The following is a 24311-nucleotide window of genomic DNA, read 5'->3' as shown; positions in this document are numbered from 1 at the left end:
TTCTGTGGTTTCTTAGCAAGCATGTTAGGAGCTGTGGGGTGGTGAGGGGTCCTCACTGATAAAGTGCTCAAAGCGTCTGAGTTCACAAGAAAAAGGGTGTTTTTTGGTTGCCAGAGCCAGTGGTTGCTCTAAGCAAGACTCCGTGTTTCTTGATCCCTGGTTCATTCCTAGATCCAGGAACAGGAAATGAAAGAAAGGATTTCTTCTCAAAGGAAAATGCCTTAGATTGTTCTCTGTAAATAGCTATTGTACTTCATCCATTTTGCATTTGAAAAGGCAATAGAGGCTGGATGGCAAAACTGTGCACTGTAGGTTGGAAGGGGCTTGGTCTCCATCTGCCATATCTCATCATTCAAGGGAAGGGTTTGATTTTTGAGGTCCCAGGTAAACGAGTTGGGGCATAGAACTCGCAAGGGAGTCCAGCGAATCACCATCACACCTCATCATGACAGTGTCTTGAGATTGCAGTTCAACCATTAAAACCTGGCCCGTGGTATTTGCTCATACATATTTGTTGAATAAATGAACGAGTCATTTTCCTGGTTTGGGATGAGGGGCGGGGGGATTGGGGTGAAATCAGCTTTAAAATCTCCATTGCTTTTTCTTTTATCAGAAATGTGCAGGATAATTGTTGCCTACGCCCACTTTACATTGATTTCAAGAGGGATCTTGGGTGGAAATGGATACATGAGCCTAAAGGGTACAATGCCAACTTCTGTGCTGGAGCGTGCCCATATCTGTGGAGCTCAGACACTCAGCACAGTAGGGTAAGTACGGGCCTCACTTGTCTCTTCTATTCTTGTGCTGCTAATATGTACCTGCTGATAGTATTTCCACATGAATTCTAAATAGCCTGGTGCCCTTTGGTCATCACATGTAAATGGGTGCTGGAGACACCCTTTGGAACGATGAGAAAAAAATGTAAGCTGTAGGTGAACTCAGAAAGTAACACTGATGAGTTTGGACAGTAGGTCTGGCCTTCCCAATTAGATTACAAGCAACTTGAGGACAGTTTAATTTTTTCTTTGTTTTATATTCTTAACAGCTGTAAGCATAAATAGGTAGGATCAATATATCACTCAGTGACATGTGCTGTTAAGATGTGCAGGGACCCAGGTCTCCAGCTAAAAAAAGGATCCGTTATCACCTCCATCAGGGACTGTCATATTTGAAAGAACATAGAGGACTTCAGTAGATGCTTTGGCAGAGTGATTCACTAGTGTATGGCAGTTATAAAATCATTTAACTTCTCCGAACCTCAGTTTTCTTATCAGTAAAAAGGAATGTCTGTATTAAAAATTATTTTTGAAATAATAATGTCCAACTCGAGAGTGGACGTGAAGAACATAAAGATGATATATGGAACAGTGATTTGAAAATCAGTATCTCCCAGTCTTTTTGAATATAACCCAAAGTAAATGAGAATCTGAATATTTTGTTAAGTTACTTCAATGAGGAATGAAGGCTAATTCAGAAGGCAGGTCCTAGATTGGATGCCATGGGTTCCCAGCCCAGATTAGCAAAGACTTTTTCTATGTAATAATGATATTTGTCCAAATGCTTCTTCCTGGTGCCTAGTCGTGTAGGATTTTTAGAGATGGAAAGGACTTCATAAGTTATCTTGTCCCATCCTGTAGTACTATGTATAAAATAAATAAACAACAAGGACCTACTGTATAGCACAGAGAACTATACTCAATATTTTGTAACAACGTATAAGGGAAAAGAATCTGAAAAAGAATATATATATATATATATATACACACACACACACACACACATAACTGAATCACTTTGCTGTACACCTGAAACTAACACAACATTGTAAATCAACTATACTTCAATAAAAATATAGAATAAAATGAAATAATAATAAAATAAAATACAAAAAAATAATAGGCTCTCTTCTTCAAACCCTTCATTTTCTTAAAGAAATTGAAGTCTAGATCAAGTAGATGACTTGCCCAAGAGCAAACAGCTGGTGACAAACCAGAGCTTGGAACGCAGGCCTCCTTGTTTTATAACCAGGCCTTCGTTCACTTCGTCGTAGAGTTTAATTCCTGAAATGTGACTACACATCGCGGTTATGCCTCTGTAGATCTCCTTATTAAAGAAACATTAGAAAAATTGCCTTCACAGCAGGATAGGAAAATGAATCTCCTGCCAAAAAGGTCACATAATGCGTTCAGCTGAACTCAAGAGTTTGGGGGATATCAATTATTTTAGATAATCTGTATTCTAAAATTCCTCTTGAATTCAGCTGAAAAAATCTCGTGTTGGTGGAGTGTGAAGTCTATTTATTGATAAACGCTTACATATGCTACACTTTCAATTGACAAATATGCCTCCCCTTCCTTCAGCTGTTTTCCTGACATCCCTGGAGATTTGGGCTCCCTGGGCTGACCACGTGCTTGGCCACGTGAGGGAAGCTTGCTCATGCCTGTCCCTTGGTCTGAGCTCTCTGGCCAGGCTGCTTCAGCTGGGCTGTGGCAACAGTAGCTGTAATGTGGGCAGGACCCAGTTGCCAAGTAGAAACATAATTCTCCTCCATGATACACAGAGGGAGTGTGTGAAGGCTGAGACCATGCTTGTTTTTCAAGGAGAGAGGAAGAATCACTGTCATGATCACAAATATGTGGTTTGGACAGTTACCCAAAAAACCAGAGGTAGCTTAATAAAGTAGTCAGTGTTGCTGTGCTGAACAGATCTTCTGTCTTAGGCTGAAAACATTGCAGTGAATCTCGAGGAAAAGGTCACTCGCTGTTTGATTAACACATTAACAGCATCCTTGGAAATGTCTCTTTATCATCACTGGGGAAGCTCCATACTTCCGTTGGTAGAAGTCACATACCCCTTTGATATAGGATGGGGTTAAAGGTATAGCACTAACCATAGAACTTTCTTTTCATTCTAAGACTGCCTATTCACTCCTCCAACTTAGCCACTACCACTTACCACCTGGAAAGCTAAATGGAGGGTTGATTATTATTATTATTTTAAGAAAAATGTAACAAAGTGAATAATTAAGAATATAGATTACTTCCGAGGTCGTTCTTAGCATGATCGTATTTACGAAGCAATGAAAAATGAAAAGACTTTGATCTTTTTTTATTTTAAATGAAAATTTAGGTGACATTAAATTGGCCTGAGAAGACACTTAGCCTAGGAAGATTTCACATTGCAGACAGGTGTCTTTTGCTCTACCTAAGGGTAGATTAAAGCTCTGATGAGAGTTTTAATAAAAAAATGTTATTCTCCTGTTTATCCATGTACTCATTTCTTCAACTAGCATGTGAGTCTTGTTTTGGTTTTGTCCAGAGAAGACTCACTAGGGCTGTAAGGTTAAAAAAAAGAGGTGTGTAGAGTCCCTGACCTCAAGGGAACTCTTCATCTAGCTGGGGATTGAAACTACTCACGAAACAACTTCAGTTACAAAGAAGTGTAGACACAAGGCGAAATACCAAGTTTGGTATTTGGACCAAGTTTTCTGAGGGCCTGGGAAGTATGAGCAGCAAAGCAGTGATCAAAGTAAAGACTCCTTGGAAAAACTGGAAAATCTGTTGAATGAGCAATTTTGCCTAATCTGACTTTTACAGAATTATTTGTTTACAATGTATGAGAAAAGGATTCTGTAGGAAAATGGTGAATTCAGGGATTCCTCAGGACGCCTACCCATTTGACTATAATTGGAGAATAAGTAAAGGAAAATGTAAGCCCCAAATAATCTAAATTGCCTACTCAGTGCTGTGACTGATAAGATAACCATGTGCGATGGTTCTATTAAAAAATAATTGCCTGGTGTTTTTGGTCTTTTCCTATGTTTTCTTTCTTCTCCTGTGTCCTTTCAGGTTCTCAGCTTATATAATACCATAAATCCAGAAGCATCTGCTTCCCCTTGCTGCGTGTCCCAGGATTTAGAACCACTCACCATTCTCTACTACATCGGCAAAACACCCAAGATTGAACAGCTTTCTAATATGATCGTAAAGTCTTGCAAATGCAGCTAAGATTCTTGGAAAAGTGACAAGACGATAATCACACAGTGATGATGATGATGATGATGATGATGATGATGGTGACAAAGGCAATGTTTGTAACAGGAAAACACGAGAGAGCCTTGCTTCATCAGTGTTTAAAAAAAATTTGAAAAAGCGGTACTAGTTCAAACACTTCGGAAGTTTGTGTTCTGTTTGTTAAAACTGGCATCTGAAACAAACAAAAAAAAAGTTGAAGTCTTTATTCTATATTTTACCTACTCTGTAAGTGAGAGAGACAAGAAGCAAAACCTTTTTTTCTTGAGAAAAAAAAATAAACACTGGAAGAATTTGTTAGTGTTAATTATGTGAAAGAAAAAAAAAAAACAGGAAAATCCCGTTAAGTGGAGTTGCTGTACATACGTTTTTATCCCACGCCTCACTTGATTTTTCTGTATTGCTATGCAATAAGCATCCTTCCCATTCTTACTCTTAGAGTTAACAGTGAGTTATTTATTGTGTGTTACTATATAATGAACATTTCATTGCCCTTGGAAAATAAAACAGGTGTATAAAGTGGAGACCAAATACTTTGCCAGAAACTCATGGATGGCTTAAGGAACTTGAACTCAAACGAGCCAGCAAAAAAGAGAGGTCATATTAACGGGATGAAAAATGCAAGTGACCTATTATATGACCGAGCAAGTCTGCATGAAGAAAAGACCCTGAAAACACATGCTCTCTACCAACTGCCGGAGGAAGCTTCTTGTAAGGTTCAAAACTGAAAAGCCTGTTAATAAAGGAAACTTTCGGTCAGAATAAGTCTGTAAGATTTTTTTTTTTTTCCTTTTTAATTGTAAATGGTTCTTTGTCAGTTTAGTCAACCAGTGAAATGTTGAAATGTTTTGATATGTACTGGTCAAACTTCAGACCTTAAAGTATTGCTGTATAGCTATGCTCTAGATTTTTCCTTCATTTCGGTGTATGTAACCATACCTATATTACTACAATAGATGGGTATAGAAGCCAGTATAATTGGAAACACATCTGCAGATCTCTTTTGCAAACGATGAAATCAAAACATTAACTACTTTATCTGTAATGTATAAATTTTTACCATATTTTTAATGTTCTGTAATCATGTCAACTCTGATTTAGATTGGACTTAAATTTGGGCGCTTTTGAATGATCGTTCGGAATTGTGTGTTTCCTTTATCTGGCCAGTACTTTTGAGTAAAGCCCCTGTATTTTGACTTGCACTACAAATACATGTTTGATAGTATTTGTTCCACCTGTGCTTTTGCATTGTCCATTATTACGACATAAGCTACCTGAGTCCACTTGTCCTTTTTTTTTTCTTTTATAAAAAGACGTAGTTTTCCTTCCTTTTCTAAGCATCATTACTAATCAATTCAGACATTAACAATCTTCTATTTTAGGGAAATTGGGGATTATAGATACATAGATAATTGAGGTGAAATGTTTTAGTTTTAGCAAGGGCTTAAGGATCTGACTGGAACTCAGAATCTTGGTGACTGGGTTAAGAAAGGTTTCTCTAACTTGGTTTAATCAGTATTTTCACGGAATTCTACTGTTATAAAAGAGCAGACAGTTCATAGGAAACAGCTTTTTCTTTAATCGACCTTTTAGTGTTCAGGGAGAAATGGAAAGATTTACATTTTAGTTGATTTTTTTTTTTTTTAAGGAAGAAAAAAAGCCCAGGTCAACCGAAGTCATTTAGTTTATTTCACTGAAGTTAAGGTTTTTATAGATGTTCTTTGAAGGTTGAGAAGGCGCTAGGCAAATTCTCCCATGATCAAAAAATCCTTTCTTTCCTCTGAATGAGAGTTATCAAATCAGAGGTTAGAATTTACCTTGCTGAAATACATGATTTGCCACATTTTTGCAGAGGAGGTAACCTTATGTCAGGGGTTGTAGGATATGTCAGTCTGTCAGTTGTCTCTTATTTAGCTTTAGGATAACAATTAATAGTAAGTCAATGGAATATTTGCAGTTTTACCTGAAGAGCAGCACAATGACGTGTGAATCCAGAGTGAAGTTGTTTGTTTGATATAGTGTTCTTCTTTTTTGGAATTTCCTGACCATTATTAAAATGACAAATTGGATTTGTTTGAAAACTGGAAAAGCAAGAGATAGGTTGCCACAATACCAAACAACCCTTGGGTTGGATGTAACCCAATCCCAGATTGGAGTGTGTTGATTTTTTTTTTTTTTTTTCTCTTCCACTTTTCTATCCGTTCTATGTAAATCACTTTTATTTCTGCAGGTATTTTCCTCTCAGATAGAATGACATTTTGTTTTGTATTATTTTGTCTTTCCTCATGAATGCACTGATAATATTTTAAATGCTCTATTTTAAGATCTCTTGAATCTTTTTTTTTTTTTTTTTTTTTTAGTTTGGGGGTTCTATAAGGCCTTTATTTCCCATAAGTAAATATTGCTATGAGAGGGGAGGGAGATGGGAGGGAGTGGGGAAAATGTTAGTATGTGGGGGGTGGGGTTGGCCTGCAGTTTCTCTGTGATAAACAGCAATACGATTTTATGGTTGGCATGATTTTTTTTTTTTTTAAAATGGAACATAAGAATAGCTGTTTTGTATTTTGATGACTGATTACGCTGTATTTTAACACAATGTATGTCTGTTTTTGTGGTGCTCTAGTGGTAAATAAATTATTTCAATTATATGTCAATGTGTTTTTCCTGTCCTGGTATCATCCTGGAGACCAGAGAACACTTGTGATTCAGGGAGCATGATCTCAAGCTAGAAAAGTCATACCAGCTTTAAGATTGTGCTTGTTTTTTTTTTTTTTCCTTAGAGAGATTCAGTCCAGAGATGTCATGCTTTAGAGTTCAAGAGCCAGGATGTATCTATCAAGGCCTGAAGAAAGCCCTGTGCAGTCTTTTTATTCCCTTGTTTATTGCTATTTGGTAATTGTTGGAGATTTAGTTTCCATCCAGCTTGACTGTCTACCAGAAAAGAAATGCAGAGAGATGTTTGGACCATGCTTTGGCTTTCTGATCCTATGTTCTGCCAACCCCAGGGCCAAAAGGACTGGTCTAGACAGTATCCCCTGTAGCCCCATAACTTGGATAGTTGCTGAGCCAGCCAGATATAACAAGAGCCACGTGCTTTTTGGGATTGGTCTTTGAGAGCAGCTACTTCTCTATTTCTCCCCTACCGCTGCACCAAAAAACCCCTTTTCCCGCAAACTTCCTTGGCTGTTCCCTGCAAAACCAGACTTTGCAAGTGAGTTGCCAGTCTCTCAATAAATCAAAGTAATAAAAAAAGTCGTTGTGGCTCCATCTGGCTGTCCTGCTTTATCTAATGAAAGAACGAGTTTGTGCCTGTTGTCTAAACATCACCTAGAAACAAACCGTCCATTCAAACGTCTAGGTAGAACAGAAAACGGTTCCCTTTTCTACACTCTGTGTTTCATCTTTTATACTCATCTTTTATAGACAGAGGAAGTGTTTCACTTGAAAACAATTCGTTCGTGCTTCTCTGCAGAGGGCCAATACCAGGCCTATCACCCCAGCCCCCATCACCTTTATTTGAAGTGTGAGAATAAGAGGATATCATAGGGTCATGAAAAGAGTCACCTAAGAGCTGTATCAACTTGGTAAATTTGTCAGCCACTCTGAGCCTCCGTTTCCTTATCTTTAAAATAAGGATGAGATTTACCTGCTTTATGGGGCTTTGTGTGTTTGTTTTTGTGCCCTTGCTATTGTTAAGTAAATGGACCTAGGAAAAGTACTTTGGTGTTTGGCCTGTAGATGATGGTCAGTAAATCGTAGTCTTAACAGCTCTTTAACGTCTATTCAGGCTGTAACCAGGGGCCACACCCCTTCCTCTTGATACTGAATGTGTAACCTCCAGACCCTAATCTCATCAATGAATCAGGCCATCAGTTATTCCTGAGAATATTCTGTCACTCTTGTTTCTTAACTTTCTGGTTACATGACTGACCAGAAACTGTTTAAAATCATGGGGAAATGTTCAGGTGAAGCTTTGCTTCCAGCCCACCGATGAAATTCAACGTAACGGAGACAAGGCGGTTAGTTGACGGTCCCATTTTCTAAGATGATGATACTGAGACCACCCCCCCCCCCCCCCGTTTGTTGAGCAACCACCAGCTACTGTTCTCTGTTATCCTACTTAACCTCACATGTCACCCTACGATGTAGGCTTTCTTGATAGAACTCCATTTTACAGGGAAATGAGCAGACTCGGAATGGTTAAATTACATGTCCAAGATCACCCAGTTTGTAAGAGGAAGGTCGAGAACTTCATTGTTCAGTACACTAGCTACTTGCGTGGCCTTCAAGCCACTGAAATATGGCGAATCTTAACTGAGACATTCCAAGGTGTAATATCCAAACCATATTTTGAAGATTTAGTACAAAAGAGAAAGAGTATCTAATGTCTCATTACTTTTTTATAGTGATTACATGTCTAAATAATACTATTTTGAATATATGGGATTAAATAAAGTATATTATTGAAATTATTTCACCTGTTTCTTTTTTACTCTTTTAATACAATTACTAGAAAATTTAAAAGTACATATGGGGGGCTTCCCTGGTGGCGCAGTGGTTGAGAATCTGCCTGCCAATGCAGGAGACACGGGTTCGAGCCCTGGTCTGGGAAGATTCCACATGCTGCGGAGCAACTAGTCCCGTGAGCCACAACTACTGAGCCTGCGCGTCTGGAGCCTGTGCTCCGCAACAAGAGAGGCCATGATAGTGAGAGGCCCGCGCACCGCGATGAAGTGTGGCCCCCACTTGCCGCAACTGGAGAAAGCCCTCGCACAGAAACGAAGACCCAACACAGCCAAAAATAAATAAATTAATTAATTAATTAATTAATTTTTAAGAAAGTACATATGGGGCTCGTATTCCTACCCTATTCTATTTCTCTAGAATTGTTTTTTCAGTTCTTTCTTAGAATTTCCCCATCTCTCTGATTACATTGCCCATCTATTCTTGTGTGCTGTCTACTTTGTCTATTAGAACCCTTAGCGTATTAATCACAGTTGTTTTCAATTCCAGGTCTGGTAATTCCAACATCCCTGCCATGTGTGGTTCTGGTGCTTGCTCTGTCCTTTCAAATTGTGTTTTTCGCCTATTGGTATGCCTTGTAAGTTTTTCTTATAGCTGGACATGATGTTCTGGGTAAAAGGAACTGCTGCGAATAGGCCTTAGAAACATGGTGGTGAAGTCGGTGGGGAAGCAGTCTATAGGTCTATGATAAGGTCTCAGTCTTCCAGTGAACCTGGGCCTCTGGATTGTGACACTCACAGGCGGTGCTCAGATTTCTTCTCCCTCCTTAGCTGGGGCAGGATGGCTAGTATGTTGCAGAGTTGGATATTTCCCTTCCTCAAGGTCAGCAGTTCGTTAGTCTCTGATAATACTGCAGCAGGTTGGCCTCTGCTTAACTGGTTTCCCCAGAGGGCTTGATAAGAACAGAATGCTCTGGTGTATTGCAGAATGATTCCTTTGCCCCACCCCCTGCAGGAAGTCCTAGATTTTTCTCTGGTATTTACTGTGGGAATCTGGTGGATCTCCTGGAGGTGAATCTCACAATATTGTGTGTGTATGTAGGGGTTGGGAGGAGGCTATGGGTGGGTCCCCCAGAGTTTTTAACTCTCAGAGGTGTTCACACTGAGCCTCCAGCAATTCGTAAATTACCATTCAGCTTTTCCTATCCCGGCACTAGTTCCTGCAGTGGTTTCTTTCTTTTTTTTTGTCTATCAATAATGTGATGGATAAAGCATAGTCCATTCATACAATGAAATGTTGTCTAGTAATTAAAAGAAAATGAATTAGATTTAAATGTATCAACATATATACATCTCAAAAATATGATGTTGAGTGAAAAAAGCAAGTTACAAAAATACATGTGCAGATGACCATCTTGAAGTTGGATTTTATCTTTATTGCTTATATTTTAATATGTATGTATTCACAAATAATATATTAATTTGTTCTTGAATTTTATGTAAATCATATCACACACAGCAGTTTCTGCTTATAAGTCCCTGCTCTGATAAGTGGTGATGACCTCTATTTATCCATCCGTCTCTTCAACCTTGGGGACAGTGGTTTGCCCTGTGTCCTCCCCTCTCTGTGGATCCAGGAAGATTTGTTGATATTTTTTCAGTCTTTTCAGCTTGTTACTAGTTGTTAGGACAGAGTGGTGACTCCTAAGCTCCTTACATGTGGAGCCAGAAGTTCTTTCTACTTCTGTTAGACAGCTCTGGTGTAGAATTCGAAAGCAGTTCTGTTTAAGGGCTAAACTATTCCCTTAGCCCGCCCCCTGCAGGAAGTCCTAGATTCCAGCTTTTGTTTTGTTTTGTTTGTATTACCAGCTTTTGTTTTTGTAATTAACCTATGATTGAACAATATTGAGTCAAACTCTACGAAATTGTTCTTGTAGGTCGTGATTTGTTGAAAGTTGACAATTCTTTAGGGTTCATCCTAACAGTTGGAGCTGATTGACAGATGTGGTAATGAAAATACATACATTCTACAAGCTCCACTGGCAAAGCTCTTGATAAAATTTATGGTTACTTATCAGCAAAGCACTACTGAGACAGTACAACCTATTTCTAGGGTAGCTGGACTATCGTACAAATCTTTTCAGTCCATAGAAATCTTCATTTATGCACCTGTGACAACATTTTCTACTGTGTTGAAGGGGGGAAAAAAGTCAGAATACTCACTGTGCTCTTTCAAGTCACTGGTCCTGAGAAGACACTGCTTTTCTATCTGTAAATAAGCTGTGTTCTCTTTACTAACAGGTCTTAGAAGGGTGGATCCAGGCTTTGTGTTCCGGAAGCTTATATAAGGGAGGTTTTGTTTTTTGTTTTAAAGAATCAAAATTACAAATACAAAATTAGATTCAGAGCCTTAGAGAGGGCCCATAAAAGTGAGAAGGTGGGATATTTTGAGCTTTAAGAGCTTTACTGCAGGGCTTCCCTGGTGGCGCAGTGGTTGAGAATCTGCCTGCCTAATGCAGGGGACACGGGTTCGAGCCCTGGTCTGGGAAGATTCCACATGCTGCGGAGCAACTGGGCCCGTGAACCACAATTACTGAGCCTGCGCGTCTGGAGCCTGTGCTCTGCAACAAGAGAGGCCGCGATAGTGAGAGGCCCGTGCACCGCGATGAAGAGTGGCCCCCGCTTGCCGCAACTAGAGAAAGCCCTCGCACAGAAGCAAAGACTCAACACAGCCAAAAATAAATAAATAAATAAATAAATAAATAAAATAAAGCCCCACTTCCTCCCAACCCGGAAACCTAGAGCCTTTCTGAATTTCTATGTAATGTGGATTGGAGTTGAATAGCATAGGACCCCAGTAATATTAGTGCCACTTGAAATCAATCAATAAAAAAAAAAAAAAGAGCTTCACTGCAAACTGGCCTCTGGGCTTAAGCTAACACATACCTTTGTTACTATCAGATGGTCAGCTTGTAATTCTAGCAAAAACTATAGCCCATCTCTTTATTGATAATCTTCTAAATCACATCTTATGTGCTGAACAAAGGAAAAAATGACCTTGGTTTTTCTAACATTCTGAGTCAGAAGCAGTAGAGGCGATGTTATTTTTATACCTCTTTTGAAACACCCTATGAGACTGGAGACATTGTTAATATAAATATTAGGCAATTGTGTCAGTAAATATGAATAACTTCACCTGAAGTTGCAGAAAGAATGCTTTTCAATTACTTTTTTTAAAGGAAAGCATTTCTCTGGTCCCCTGCCCCTCCTCCCCAGTTGTGATGATTGTGATTTTGTCTTTATTTCCCTGAAACACTTTGTAGTTGGTTTCTTTATTTCAGCAAGTAATGGCTATTTGGAGAAGAGATGAGTGTATTCCTGTAATTGGGCAGAGACCTAGTAAAAAGAACAGAATGTACTGAGGGAGACAGTGCTCTGTGATCAAAACTAGGAAAATCATTCAGCCTAAGAGAACAGACATAATTAAACAGCAAAGCAAGAAATTAGTGGTCCCCAAAAAGGCCCAGTACAATCTCTCAGGCTTTTCCCCCAAAGTGGGATTTTATCTCCCGTAGATGCCAACCCAACTGAAAGAACACAGATGTATGACTCAGGTGACATCATAAAGGTCTAGCCAACTCTAGAGATGGAAACACTCTCCTCAGGCCCAAATCTCCATTCTGATTCATATAGAAAATCCCCAATCTCAGGATGTTGGGAGCAAACAAGTAAAGAACTTATGCAATCCCATCCAGCTCTGAAGGCAATGTGAAGTCATGTAGCTTGGCTTGTCCTCAAACATGGGTGTAACATTAATTTCTTCCTTTGAAACAAAATTAAGTTAAACAGTACAGAAAACTGAGGAGAACTTTCAATCAAGTGGTCGTTTTTCATTTCATGAAATATCAGATTTCACATCACCATACGTGTACATCTTCCCCTTGCTCACATCCTGGTGTCCCCAAAAGCCACTGGCTACATTCAGATTCCTACAAAGGTGAAACACAGAGAGAAGGTGGCATGCCGACCTAGAGGAGGTCCAGGGACGTCTGGCAAACCCCTGAATACAGTCAACCATAAGGAATTATTCCTGTAGAATTTTACCCGAAGAGATGAGATAGATAGGTAGATAGATAGATTTTTAAAATTTTTATTTTAATATCCTCAGGGGTGTAGTGCAGGAAACAATTCCAACCAAGGGTGCTAGGATCAATTTTTATTTATTTCCTCTTGTTCCAGGATTTGGAACAGTGAGACCAATGAACACTCAGGACACAATGGAAGGGGAAGTGGGGAGGGGACACAAGGAGGGGGACAGGAAAGGGAGTGGGTTATTCTGAGCACCAACTTTATGTGCATCGCCCACTGAGTCAAGAGCATGATGTTTGCATAAAACACCAAAGCAACTAAACAAATATAGTGAGAAATATAAAACAACTGGTCAACCGGCTTAAGCTCAAGCAAAAGATTCAAAGGAAGAGTCCCACTGTGCCATTGTCTTTCAACAGGCGTCTTGGAAAGCCAAGGAGCTGGTTGCATAAATGATGTGACTGGAAGAAGTGGTTCTTTGTGCTCTGTCCCTGCCCCACCGTGATGGGTGTTTGGGATGGTCACATCGACCCCCAGGGGTCTCCCTCAGAACCGTGAGCCACCCCAATCCTATGTTTCCTATTCTGTATCCATCCTCGTTTATCTTGTATTCTCAGCCCCTACTATACAGCTCAGCTCATGGCAAAAATCAAAGAAAGGCATGAGATGGGATTATAGTCCCAACTCTGCCACTGACACTATCTGGGACGCAGAGAAATCATTTTCAGTGTCTCCTTCAATAAAACAAAAGGGTTAGATTAAGTGATCTACAAAGTCCTTTGTAAATTCCTTTTTTCTGATTGATCGGATGCCCTCGTGTGTTTTTCTATGATTGCACCTGTGAGCATAAAACATCTCTCCACTATAATTCATTCAACAAATAATTACTGAACATATCCTATGTAACAGATTTTGTTTCAGGTTTTAGGTTCTAGGTTCACAAAAGTGAACAAAACAACCTCAGTCTCTGCCTTCGGGAAGTGATGCTCTGGGTGGGTGTGGGGGGGATTTCACCCCAGTGAAACCCTAAAGAAGACGCTGTAACCCATTCTTTCACTGCACCTTCCTTGCTGCGGGCGCTGAGACTTGGTTGACCATCACTGGTGGAGGCAGAATCAGCAGGCACTTCTTTGGCTGATTTTAGAGGTAATGGAAAAGGAAGAAGCCCTGCTTTCCCCAATACTTTCTCCACTAGAGCAAAGCCTTTCGTTTGCCAATCCGAGAGGTGGCTGGTCTATAACCCCCTTGCGAGAGAGAGACCAACTCTGCAGTTCACACAAGGGAATTGTTGAACTGCTCTTCATGATGGAGAAAGACCGGAACCATGTTGTTTCTGCAGGTGGAGGCTCAGCAAAGAGGGCTTCAGATGCATATTCCACCACCTGTAATCCTTCTTACCAGTGAACAGTAACTAGTTCTGCACCCCAGGAGCTCACAGTTTAGAGTGAAAGAAACAGTGGACCCAATTATACTTATCCTTCGTTTTGTTGCCAGCAATATCATCATCAACAAAATCATCACTACAACTTACTAAGTGTGTGTATCTTGGTTTATCTCCCATGGCTAACTTGTTCCATCTAAACCAACGATTCTGAACCAGGAGCTATTTTGCCTCATCCCTCTTCCCCTGTGGGACATATTTGACAAAGTCTGGAGACGTTTCTGGTTGTCACAGCTCAGGAAGTGCTGTTGGCATCTAGGAGGTAGAGGCCGGGGATGCAGCTAAACATCCCACAATGCACAGGACAGTCTCCTTCTGTAAAGAATTATCTAGCCAAAAAATGTCAGTGCTGCGGAGATTAAAAAACTCTGATCTAGATCAAAACTTCTGCAGCATTTGGTAGTTATCAAGTATTTCACAAGACAGTAAACCATGATGAACACATTTGCAGAAATGTAGTGTGAGTAACTGTAATGGGTTTCTGAAGTAACACAGTAGCAGAAGTGAGGATATCTCCAAAAGCACTCATCACCTCAACCTGAGAGTCTCTTAAAGCAAGTTCTGCATTAATTTGTGTCTATTCTAAGGCTCCAATCATGACTGCATATATTGGAAGGTCATTTCACCCTCAGTGTGCTTAGGAATCTTAGGTCTCTGGAGAGAGTAGGCTTCTAGTGAAACAGAGCAGGACCCTGTGGGGCTCTCCCAGGTACAAATCTTTTCTGGGTCCCCCGTTTCTTGTTTGCAGGAAATGGGCTTCGTTCAGCCTCCTTGACCTTACCTGGGTTCCAAAGGGCGGATTCAAACAACTGCTTATCAGGGAAGAGAGGGGATGCAGAAACAAAGGTGGAGCAGTCAAGAGATAATAGTGCAGCCTTGGGGCAGGGTCCTGGTTCCTCCTCAAGGGATATGCATAACAATATATTTGAGTTCTTCTGCAGGAACTAAGGCCCTCCTCCACCCCGGGGGTGAGGAATGGGGGGAGGATGGTAACTTCAGGCTGAACACATGATTCCTGGAACACCACCCTCTTACCTCACTACCGGCCAATCAAGAGAAAATCTGCACACAGTGGAAGATAACAGACCCCCTCCCCAAATGATTCTCCCTTCAAAAACGTCCATGGTCAAGCAGAATCTTCGGAGTTGGCTTTTGGACACGGGTCTGGCTTCTCCCCAGGTTGCCAGCCTCCTGAATAAGGCATCTTTTCCTTTCCAATCAACACTGTCTCTCAAGTATTGGTTTTCAAGTGAGGAGAAGCTGAACTTGACTTCCGGTGACAATAGGAAACTCTATTGGAGGGTATATAAAGTTGTCCTCCTCAACTTTAACCAGCAATATCAACCAGATATTGCTCAAACATCTAAGGAAGGCCACTTCTGGACTCCTAAATTTAAGCTGTTCTGAAAAGACTAACAGATCTCTCTCCCTCTTACCTTGTTCCCTCCAATAACATCTCCACAGTTTAGCAAGAGAATCTTTCTCCAGCAATGATAAATATGTCAGTCCCTGTGTGAATTCCTTTAGACCATTCCCATTGCATAGAAGACAAATTTAAAACCCTTCACATGGTGGATAGGCATTTTAAGACTGGGTATTTCGATATGCAGAAAGGACTTTTATGTTTCTATGACTGAACCCACTTAACTTCTGAATCTCTAGTTTCATTTGGGTAGCAGAACAATTAAGCCTGCCAAGCCAAGATAACTATGTCACTTCAGTTTAAAAGCTGTCTCTTTTGGCTAACCACTCAGTCAGTTTTGGATTTGTTCTGCCCACTCCTTTTCCTTTTCTCTGTTGCTTGGGTAGCATGTGGGCCCTAGGAGAGTCTTCCTTACCCTATGGGGACTACATATATTTATATGTGTATATATATATATATTAATTTTTATTTGATTATAGTTGATTTAAAATGTTGTGTTAATTTCTGCTGTACAGCAAAGTGAATCAGTCGTATGTATACATATATCCACACTTTTTAAAATTCTTTTCCCATATAGGTCATTACAGAGTATTGAGAAGAGTTCCCTGTGCAATACAGTAGGTCCTTATTAGTTATCTATTTTATATACAGTAGTCAAGGAGGTATATATTTGGCCTGTGGTGCTTTTCTCACTGGTCTTGGGGGTATATCATAACCCATCGAATCTTGGACATTGCTTCATATCAGATGGGGTCTAAACAGGAAAATAAAAACCACTAGTGTTTGAAAGAGGAATTTTATGCACAGAACTGGTTACCCAGGTGATGCAAGGGCTGAGAAACCACATAGAGGACTTCAAGGCAACCCTAAGATTAGTAACAACAAGGAGCTGGTAACCACACCCAAGCCAGAGGGACGAGAGAAGAAGCAGTGTTTCCAGAGCCCAGGGGCTGGTGTCAGAGGGGCCTTGTCTGTAGGGAACCGGCGCCTTGAAGGACATGTGACCTTTGCTGGAAATATTGCCTGAGGCGAAGAAAGAGAGAAGTTCCCAAGTTTCTTTCTTCCTGTTGTCCTCAGTGTTCAGCCCAGGTCTTCACTGGGTAAACCCAGTGGGAAGCCAGGTGAGATGGGAGCCTAGGAGTCGTGACATGCAAGAGTTAGCCTTCCTATGTTGCAGGACAGGGCCGGGGGACGGTGAGGATTGATGTCATGGCCAACACACCATGTGTGCTTGCTTCATGTGCTACTAATGTCGGAGGACTTGCTGTAGCCGCCCTCTTGTCAGGAAGATGTGCTTTACGTTCTCCTCATCCTAATGCCCTTGTCTCCTCTGGTTGATTGAGCCTTTCTCAGCGAGGTTGGGTACTCTTGCCTGTTTTTCTTGATTTTAGCTGAGTTCATAAAGCTCTCTGATGCTGCCTTAGGTTCATCCTTTCAAACACCTCCTTCAGTCATTGTGTTCCACAGCTCAGGTCCCATGTTTGACTGCCCTATGAGGCTTGCTGTCTAGGGAACTGGGACATGGATGTTCCTCAAACATGATCAAGGTTACGGGACTTTGGTCCCCTTCTCATCTTCTAAACCCTAATCAAGTTGCCTCCAACCTCCGCTTTCTTATTTACTTGTGAAACTCTTATTTTCTTTGAGGAAATAAAACATTCTTTCTGTTCCATATTGGGCATATGGAAGGGGCAAACACTTAGTTCATTTGTCTCCAGATCAAGGGAAGCAGTACTTGGGGTGGTGCACCTGAGGAATTTCACCTAAGCCTCACTATATCTAGTTTTTATTCAGATGACAAGATCCTGGACTTCGAGTTTATGGCATGGGACATTGAGGTTTGGAAGGAGGAGTTAAGTGTATGTGACATGTGGGAAGGATATGATCTATTGTAGTCAGAGGGCAGACTCCTCTGGCAAATTATATAATATTTTTCAAAAGTGACTGCCACAGTGTATCCCATCCCACACGCCCATCTTACAGCATGAAACTTATACTCCTTCCATTACTTGTGGGGTCTATGTCTTGTCCCCTTGGATCTGCCTGGGCTTAGGACTACAGTGGGAGTGCTGTTATTTGATATCCAAGGATAGGTCATAAAAGGCAGAGCTTTTGCCTTGTTCTCTTGGGATACTTGTTCTTGGAAACCAGCTGCCATGCTGTGAGGAAACCCAAGCAACATGGAGAGACCACATTAAAAGTTTCTGGCCAACAGCCTCAGCCAAGATCCCAGCTGACAGTCAATATATCAACTGTCCAACTTGTGGATTAAGAAGGCATCAAAGGGCTCTAGTTGCAGCCACTGACATTCTTCACAAAGAACCTCAAGCAAGAATTGCTTAGCTAAGGGACTTCCCTGGTGGTCCAGTGGGTAAGGAATTGACTGGGTTCGATCCCTGGTCAGGGAACTAGATCCCACATCCTGGCACAGCCAAAATAAATAAATAAATAAATAAATAAATAAATAAATAAATAAATAAACTTTAAAAAAAGAGAATTTCTTAGCTAAGTCCAATTAATGTCCAGAACCACAAAAGGTAATAGTAAGAATAATTATTGCTATTTTAAGCCACTGATTTGGGGTGATTGGTTATACAGCAATGATAACTGAAACCATGGTTATTTTTGACTTTGTAATTAAGAAGTTAGCTGCATGACTTTTACTAATTAAACTAAGAGCCCCTGTGAAATAAGAAAATTTAATTAGATGGTCTACATGGACTCCTTTCTCTCAAAAAATAACTTTGTGTGTTCAGTCACTCAGCAACTTTTAATATTACAAGGATCTGTATAAATTTCTGGAGATGCAGAGATAAGAAATCCACAGTCTCTGGCCACAAAGTTTTCACAGTCTTCTGAAAGAGCCAGATATATAAATATGTAAAATACAATCTGGAAGTCAAAAGCAATTAATTATCAAATATTTATTTAGCACCCATGATGTGATAGGCACTCTACAGGTATTGGGATTATAGTGGTTTTGAGAAGACAAACACATGGAAATGATACTAATGGGTTATAATAATACATGTGTGAAGCACATTGGAAATGTACCAAGATTCTTAGTAACAAACAACAGAAAATAAGTCTAGTAAAATTATTAGGTCAGACCAAATGAAATTGGTTTATTGTAGGTCAAAAAAGATTGTCTAGGACTTCCCTGGTGGCGCAGTGGTTAAGAATCCGCCTGCCAATGCAGGAGGCACGTGTTCAAGCCCTGGTCTGGGAACATCCCACATGCCGCGGAGCAACTCAGGCTGTGCACCCAACTACTGAGCCTGCGCTCTAGAGACCACGAGCCACAACTACTGAGCCCATGTGCCACAACTACTGAGCCTGAGTGTCACAACTACTGAAGCCTGCGTGCCTAGAGCCTGGGCTCCACAACAAGAGAAGCCATGACAGTGAGAAGCCCACGCACCACAACAAAGAGTAGCCCCTGCTCACCTCAGCTAGAGAAAGCCTGTGCGCAGCAATGAAGACCCAACACAGCCAAAACTAAATAAATAAATAATAAAATTTTTTAAAAATTAAATAAAAAAGATTGTCTATTGATACATTTATATGACGCTCACAGAATCAATAGGATTCAGGGAGACCAGACTTGAGGATTAGCAGGGATCAAGGAAACCCTGGAGGGACCAGAGACAGGGAGGAGGAACAAACCTCCTATTGCAGGAATTGCCATTGGGGCACTGCTGAGCCAGCCACCACCGCTGCTGTGGAGGCTGTGAGAATGGCCTGATGCCTCCTCCATCTGTGCCTCCCTCACTCAAGATGGAAAGTTCCAGAAGAAAGCATCCAGTTGTCTGAGCTTAGGTCATGTGCCAATTCCTATGCTTAGAACATGGGTTTATAGAGGCGGAATCTTGTTCCCTTGGCTTCCATGGTGGGTGCAGCAACAGGAAGTTATCCTTCCAGCACGGCTGCTTACACTGGGGAAACATCGTTACACAGGGGAAAAGGCAGGTTTATTAGGAAGGTAGATGGAGGCTGGGCCACTAAATACTGACTAATGTTTATGTATCAGTTTAGTAGGTCTGCTGAAGCAAAGCATCACAAACTGGGTGGCGTCACAACGTAAATTTATTGTCTCACAGTTCTGGAGGCTAGAAGTTCAAAGTCAAGGTGTCCGCAGGGTTGGTTCTTTCTGAAGATTGCGATGGAAGAATCTATTCCAGGCCTCTCTCTTTTGTTTATGGATGGCTGTCTTCTCCCTGTGCTTCCTCACATCATCTTTCCTCAGAGATATGTCTATCTCTGCATCCAAACTTCCCCTTTTAACAAGGATACCAGTCATATTGGATTAGGGCCCACCCTAATTACTTCATTTTAACTTAATTACTGATGTAAAAACCCTGTCTCCAAATAAGGTCACATTCTGAGGTTCTGGGAGTTAGGACTCCGATATTTCTTTTGGGAGGAACACAATTTAACCCTTGACAGTTTAAATCAGAAGTGCAAAGGAGAATGAATAATTATCCCTGGGGAAGTTAAAGGAAATAATAAATTGTATAAAAAGTGGGCTTCACCCATCAGCTAATGGCTAGATATTTCTGCCAATAATAGAGAAAGATTTGGGCCAATTTAGACCAAACTCTGTTACCCAGTCTCCTTTGTGAAACATTTCGAAAAGTCTACAGTTGCAGGGTGGAGAAAAGTTCACATTCTCTTATGGATGGGCTCTCTGTCTACCCTCAGTGGTCCCAAACCGGGGTACACAGCAGAGTCATCTGGAGGGATTTAAAAATTAGAGATTCCTATCTCCTTCCCAGGCCTACTAAATCGGGTCATTTTTGAGATGACGAGGGGATTTTGTAGTAAAAAAAGGAAATCTCTTCTAAGGAAATCTGATGCAGTCCCAAGCTAGCATTTGTCAATTACAGTTGACCCTTGAACAACAGGGGCTTATACGTGGATTTTTTTTCACTAGTAAATACTACAGTACCATTCGATTTGCTGTCGGCTGAATCCATGGATAGGGGAGGGCCAAATGTAAAGTTTTTTGTTTGTTTTATCGAAGTACAGTTAATTTACAATGTTTTGTTAGTTTCAGGTGTACAGTAAAGTGATTCAGTTATACACACATATATATCTATTCTTTTTCAGACTCTTTTCCCTTACAGGTTATTACAAAACAGTGACTATAGTTCCCTGTGCTATACAGTCCTGGTTGGTTGTTTATTTTATATATCGACCTTATATATTATATGGGGATTTTCAGTTGTGGGGCGGGTTGACGCCCCTAACTCCTGCATTGTTCAATCGTCAACAGTACTGCCTAAACAAATGGGTATAAACTTATGAGAAAATGTTCATAAAAATAGGACCAGTTCAATGAGAGAGTTTCCAGACACTATAACTATCTGAAAAGCTATCAGTCAGAAGATGAGTATTGATAATGTCATGTGGTAATTGATTCCCACTCACATCTCCAGGGATCTGATTGTCTCGGCTCCGTTCTCTGTTAGGAGATGCTTGTGGTTCTGTCTAGCTCTCCAAAAGCAGTGTTGCCTGTCTCTAAAAAAAGAAGCATCTTTATCTCCAGTCCATTGCGTGGTGAGGATAGGGTTGGGTCTCTTGGGAAAATGTCAAATATCAAACATGAAATGTTTAGAAGACCACAGTTTGTCATTTCCCAGGACAAAAAGGAGAATTGTTTCTTCACATGATGGTGCTGCAGGAGGTTGAAATGGAAGTTTGGCAAGTGGGGCGGTCTGTGATCCATCACCTCAACTAGACATTTCCTGTGGGCCTGAGTTTTTCTATGGGAACTTTCTTGAGAGTGTCTCTGGTAGAGAGTCCTTCCTTGATGGCAGCTCTCGATTGGGTCTCCCCAGCTGATACAGAGTTCCGGCTTTGATATTGGTCTCCAATCAACTCAATCTCTCATGATAAAAAGTGCAACTCAATTTTGCTAATTTTTCCAAAAATTAAATCAGTCAACTAGTTGATTCATCATAGGTAGCTAACATAACTAGTTTTTGGTTTGTGTTTTGTTTTGTTTTCCAACAATGCTTTGGTGTCTGCCTATGTGCCTTTAATGAGGATTGTTTCTGAGGCAAGAGGAACATTATCTGGACTTCTGGCATATAATGAATGCTTTCCCAACTATATTATAGTATTTGGTTCAAGCCTCTGTTTTCCTCTGCTAGCACCTGTCTGCCAGGTGCAGAGGGAAATGGAGTGGAGAAGCAAAGAACTGATTTGTCTGTGTGACCCAATATTTACTACTTAATTGGTTCACGGGAACCAGGTTGACACAATTTATTTCTAAAGAAAGCAGACTCTGCAGGAGAATGTGAGTGCTTGACCTTAAGAGTCCTGAGATAAAACGGATAAAAATGCCAACTCACGGGGCCTGGCACATAATAGGTGCTCAAGATTTTGGTGTCCTTTCTTTGTCTCCCTAATCGCATTATGTCCTTACCTCATGGCATCTTTCTTCATGGCAAAACTCCCCCGAAGACCGCTTCCTTGCTTTCTTCAAACCTGTTCCAACGAGGCTCGCTTGACAGCTATTAGCTGCCCGTCAGGCAACACTCGTGTAAAGAGATCATCAATTAGGAGGCTCACCCCCAAAGCGAGCCCAGGTCTGTAGATCCCCTGTCTATCTTCACAACTCTCCAATTACCCACTTCTTTTGGAAAGCTGCCCTGACTCCAGTGCCAGGGTACCCCCCCGGGTGCAATTGGTCATCGTCCCTGTCCTTGGAGGGAGGAGGAAATCTGTTCTGTAGGGGCCGGGTGAGGTAGCACTGCCCTGACATGTGTTGAGCCCCTTCAGCATCCTGGGAATTGGCTCAGCGGTTCTGTGAAGGTTGTCTGCTCCTCACCATAGCAGAATGCAATTGGTTTTAATGAATGTTTGGGTGAAACATTCTCCAGGCCACATTTATCCCTTCGGAGGACTATATGTGACAACATTCCAATTTTGAAGCATGACTTGTGCCAATCCACACAGGCAATTAGAGCTGACACATTCCATGGGCTATTGGTCAAGCCCTCAGTAGACCAGAAGGAAAACCCACAAAGAAAAACTTTACCAATAAAGGAAACCAGTTGGAGTCAGCCATGGAACCTTAGAGCAGAAATTTCTTCCTCAGTTTGTATGCTGGGCTTTTCTGTTATTTCACCCTTTCTCCTGCCTAAATATCCCCAAGGCTAGGTGTGTTGGGGATAGTTAGGGGGATATTGCTAAAGTGATAGGCAATGCTTGGACATGTCCCACCTGAGACATGCAAAGCTCTGTGACCCTTTCAGATGAGTAGAGTAGTTTTACACTTTGTCACCTCCGATGCCATCACAGTCAGCCTGAAAGTGGCCCTCACCCCGTGGAGGTACACTGCAGGTGGTATGAAAAGAATCTCCTTCCCCCCCCCCTCCACCCACCCCGCCCCAGGACCACCGATCACCATCAGAAAAGCTGGGAAGTGCACAAATGATGAAGTAAACCGACGTCACTCTTGGTAAAGTTGTGACATCAATTCCTAAATACGAATCTTGTCAACTCTTACTCAAATCTTTCTTTCACACAAAGAAAATGCTATCTTGAGGTTTCTGTGATCTTTTGCAAAATAAACTAGCTGTTCAAAAAGGACGCCTGTTGGTTTTGGAAATGTCTACAGTTCTAGGGGACTGATTCTGATCACTGACCTATTTTTATGGTTAATCCATGCCGCTTTAAATTGTAGGAATGTATTAATTGAGCCATCTGAGTTCAAAGAAAATCGAAATATGAGAAATCACTTAAAAATGCAATATTAGGGCTTCCCTGGTGGTGCAGTGGTTGAGAATCTGCCTGCCAAGGCAGGGGACACGGGTTCGAGCCCTGGTCTGGGAAGATCCCACATGCCGCGGAGCAACTGGGCCCGTGAGCCACAACTACTGAGCCTGCGTGTCTGGAGCCTGTGCTCCGCAACAAGAGAGGCCACGATAGTGAGAGGCCCGCGCACCGCGATGAAGAGTGGCCCCCGCTTGCCACAACTAGAGAAAGCCCTCGCACAGAAACGAAGACCCAACACAGCCATAAATAAATAAATAAATAAATGCAATATTAATGTTTTCAAGAGGTCAAAGAGCACTGACTCTAGGATAAAGAAAGTGCTATGTAATAAAGACTTTGGGAGACTTAAGGATGAATAGATAAGACACAGAAGAGCTCTTTTTAGCCGTTGTCAGTTTGAGGTATGTAAACAGCTTATGAGGAGCTTTCAATGATTCTCAAGTATGTTTAATAAACTCGGTGCCATCTTGTCTTTCTCATTCATTTTCTCAAGCTTTGTAAAAACATATTGTTTTTTGATACCATAATCAACATACTATGCTGGCACTTACTTTTAATTCATGTTCTCTTCTCAAGGAGAATGAATTCATGTACTATCTCTGCTGGGCTCAAGATGAAATCTCTCATGCTAAGCTCCACGTCAACAAACTAAAACTTAGCTAAGTTTCTATACTCAGCTCTCCCAGTAAAGGAAGGTGTAGGTCAACCCATCAGTGTTTGCTTGCTCAGCACAAGTTACCTGACAGAGCGCCAAGATTTCCCTTCACTCCATATGAGGAAAGTAACCTTTCAGTAACCAGTCTGCTTTTGCCCAAAATAACTTCCTTGTTCCTGCTCACTTTGGTTTATAAAACCTTCTCAAATTGTACAACTCTTCGGAGCTCCTTTCTATCTGCTGCCCAATTGGATGCTGTATGATTTATGAATCACTGCATAAGGCCAATTAAGATCTTTAACATTTACTCGGTTGAATTTTGTTCTTTCACATCTCTATCAAGAAAGAGTGTAAGTAGGAATTATCTATAGCTGTAAAGTGAAATACGACATTAAGCCACATGGAGTTAAGATACAGCAAGTAG

The 24311-nt window shown here is 41.1% G+C and overlaps 1 protein-coding gene across 3 annotated transcripts in view; it reads left to right on the top strand.

The window, feature by feature from the left end:
• Positions 1-6372, top strand: part of TGFB2 (transforming growth factor beta 2) — an 82197-nt gene extending 75825 nt beyond the window's left edge. For 2 of the 3 annotated variants that reach the window (XM_059942358.1, XM_059942349.1), the window contains 2 exons: positions 614-767; positions 3849-6372. In XM_059942358.1, the coding sequence (XP_059798341.1) occupies positions 614-767; positions 3849-4007 (313 nt within the window). In that variant the 3' untranslated portion in view covers positions 4008-6372. The remainder of the gene's footprint in view (positions 1-613; positions 768-3848) is intronic. The other variant, XM_059942368.1, reaches the window with a different exon arrangement.
• The last annotated feature ends 17939 nt before the right edge of the window (positions 6373-24311 follow it).

Source organism: Balaenoptera ricei, chromosome 1 (assembly GCF_028023285.1).
Source record: "Balaenoptera ricei isolate mBalRic1 chromosome 1, mBalRic1.hap2, whole genome shotgun sequence".
In the NCBI taxonomy this organism is placed as follows: Eukaryota; Metazoa; Chordata; class Mammalia; order Artiodactyla; family Balaenopteridae; genus Balaenoptera; species Balaenoptera ricei.
The sequence above is the reverse complement of the archived record's forward strand: the minus strand, read 5'-3'. Positions and strand labels throughout refer to the sequence as shown.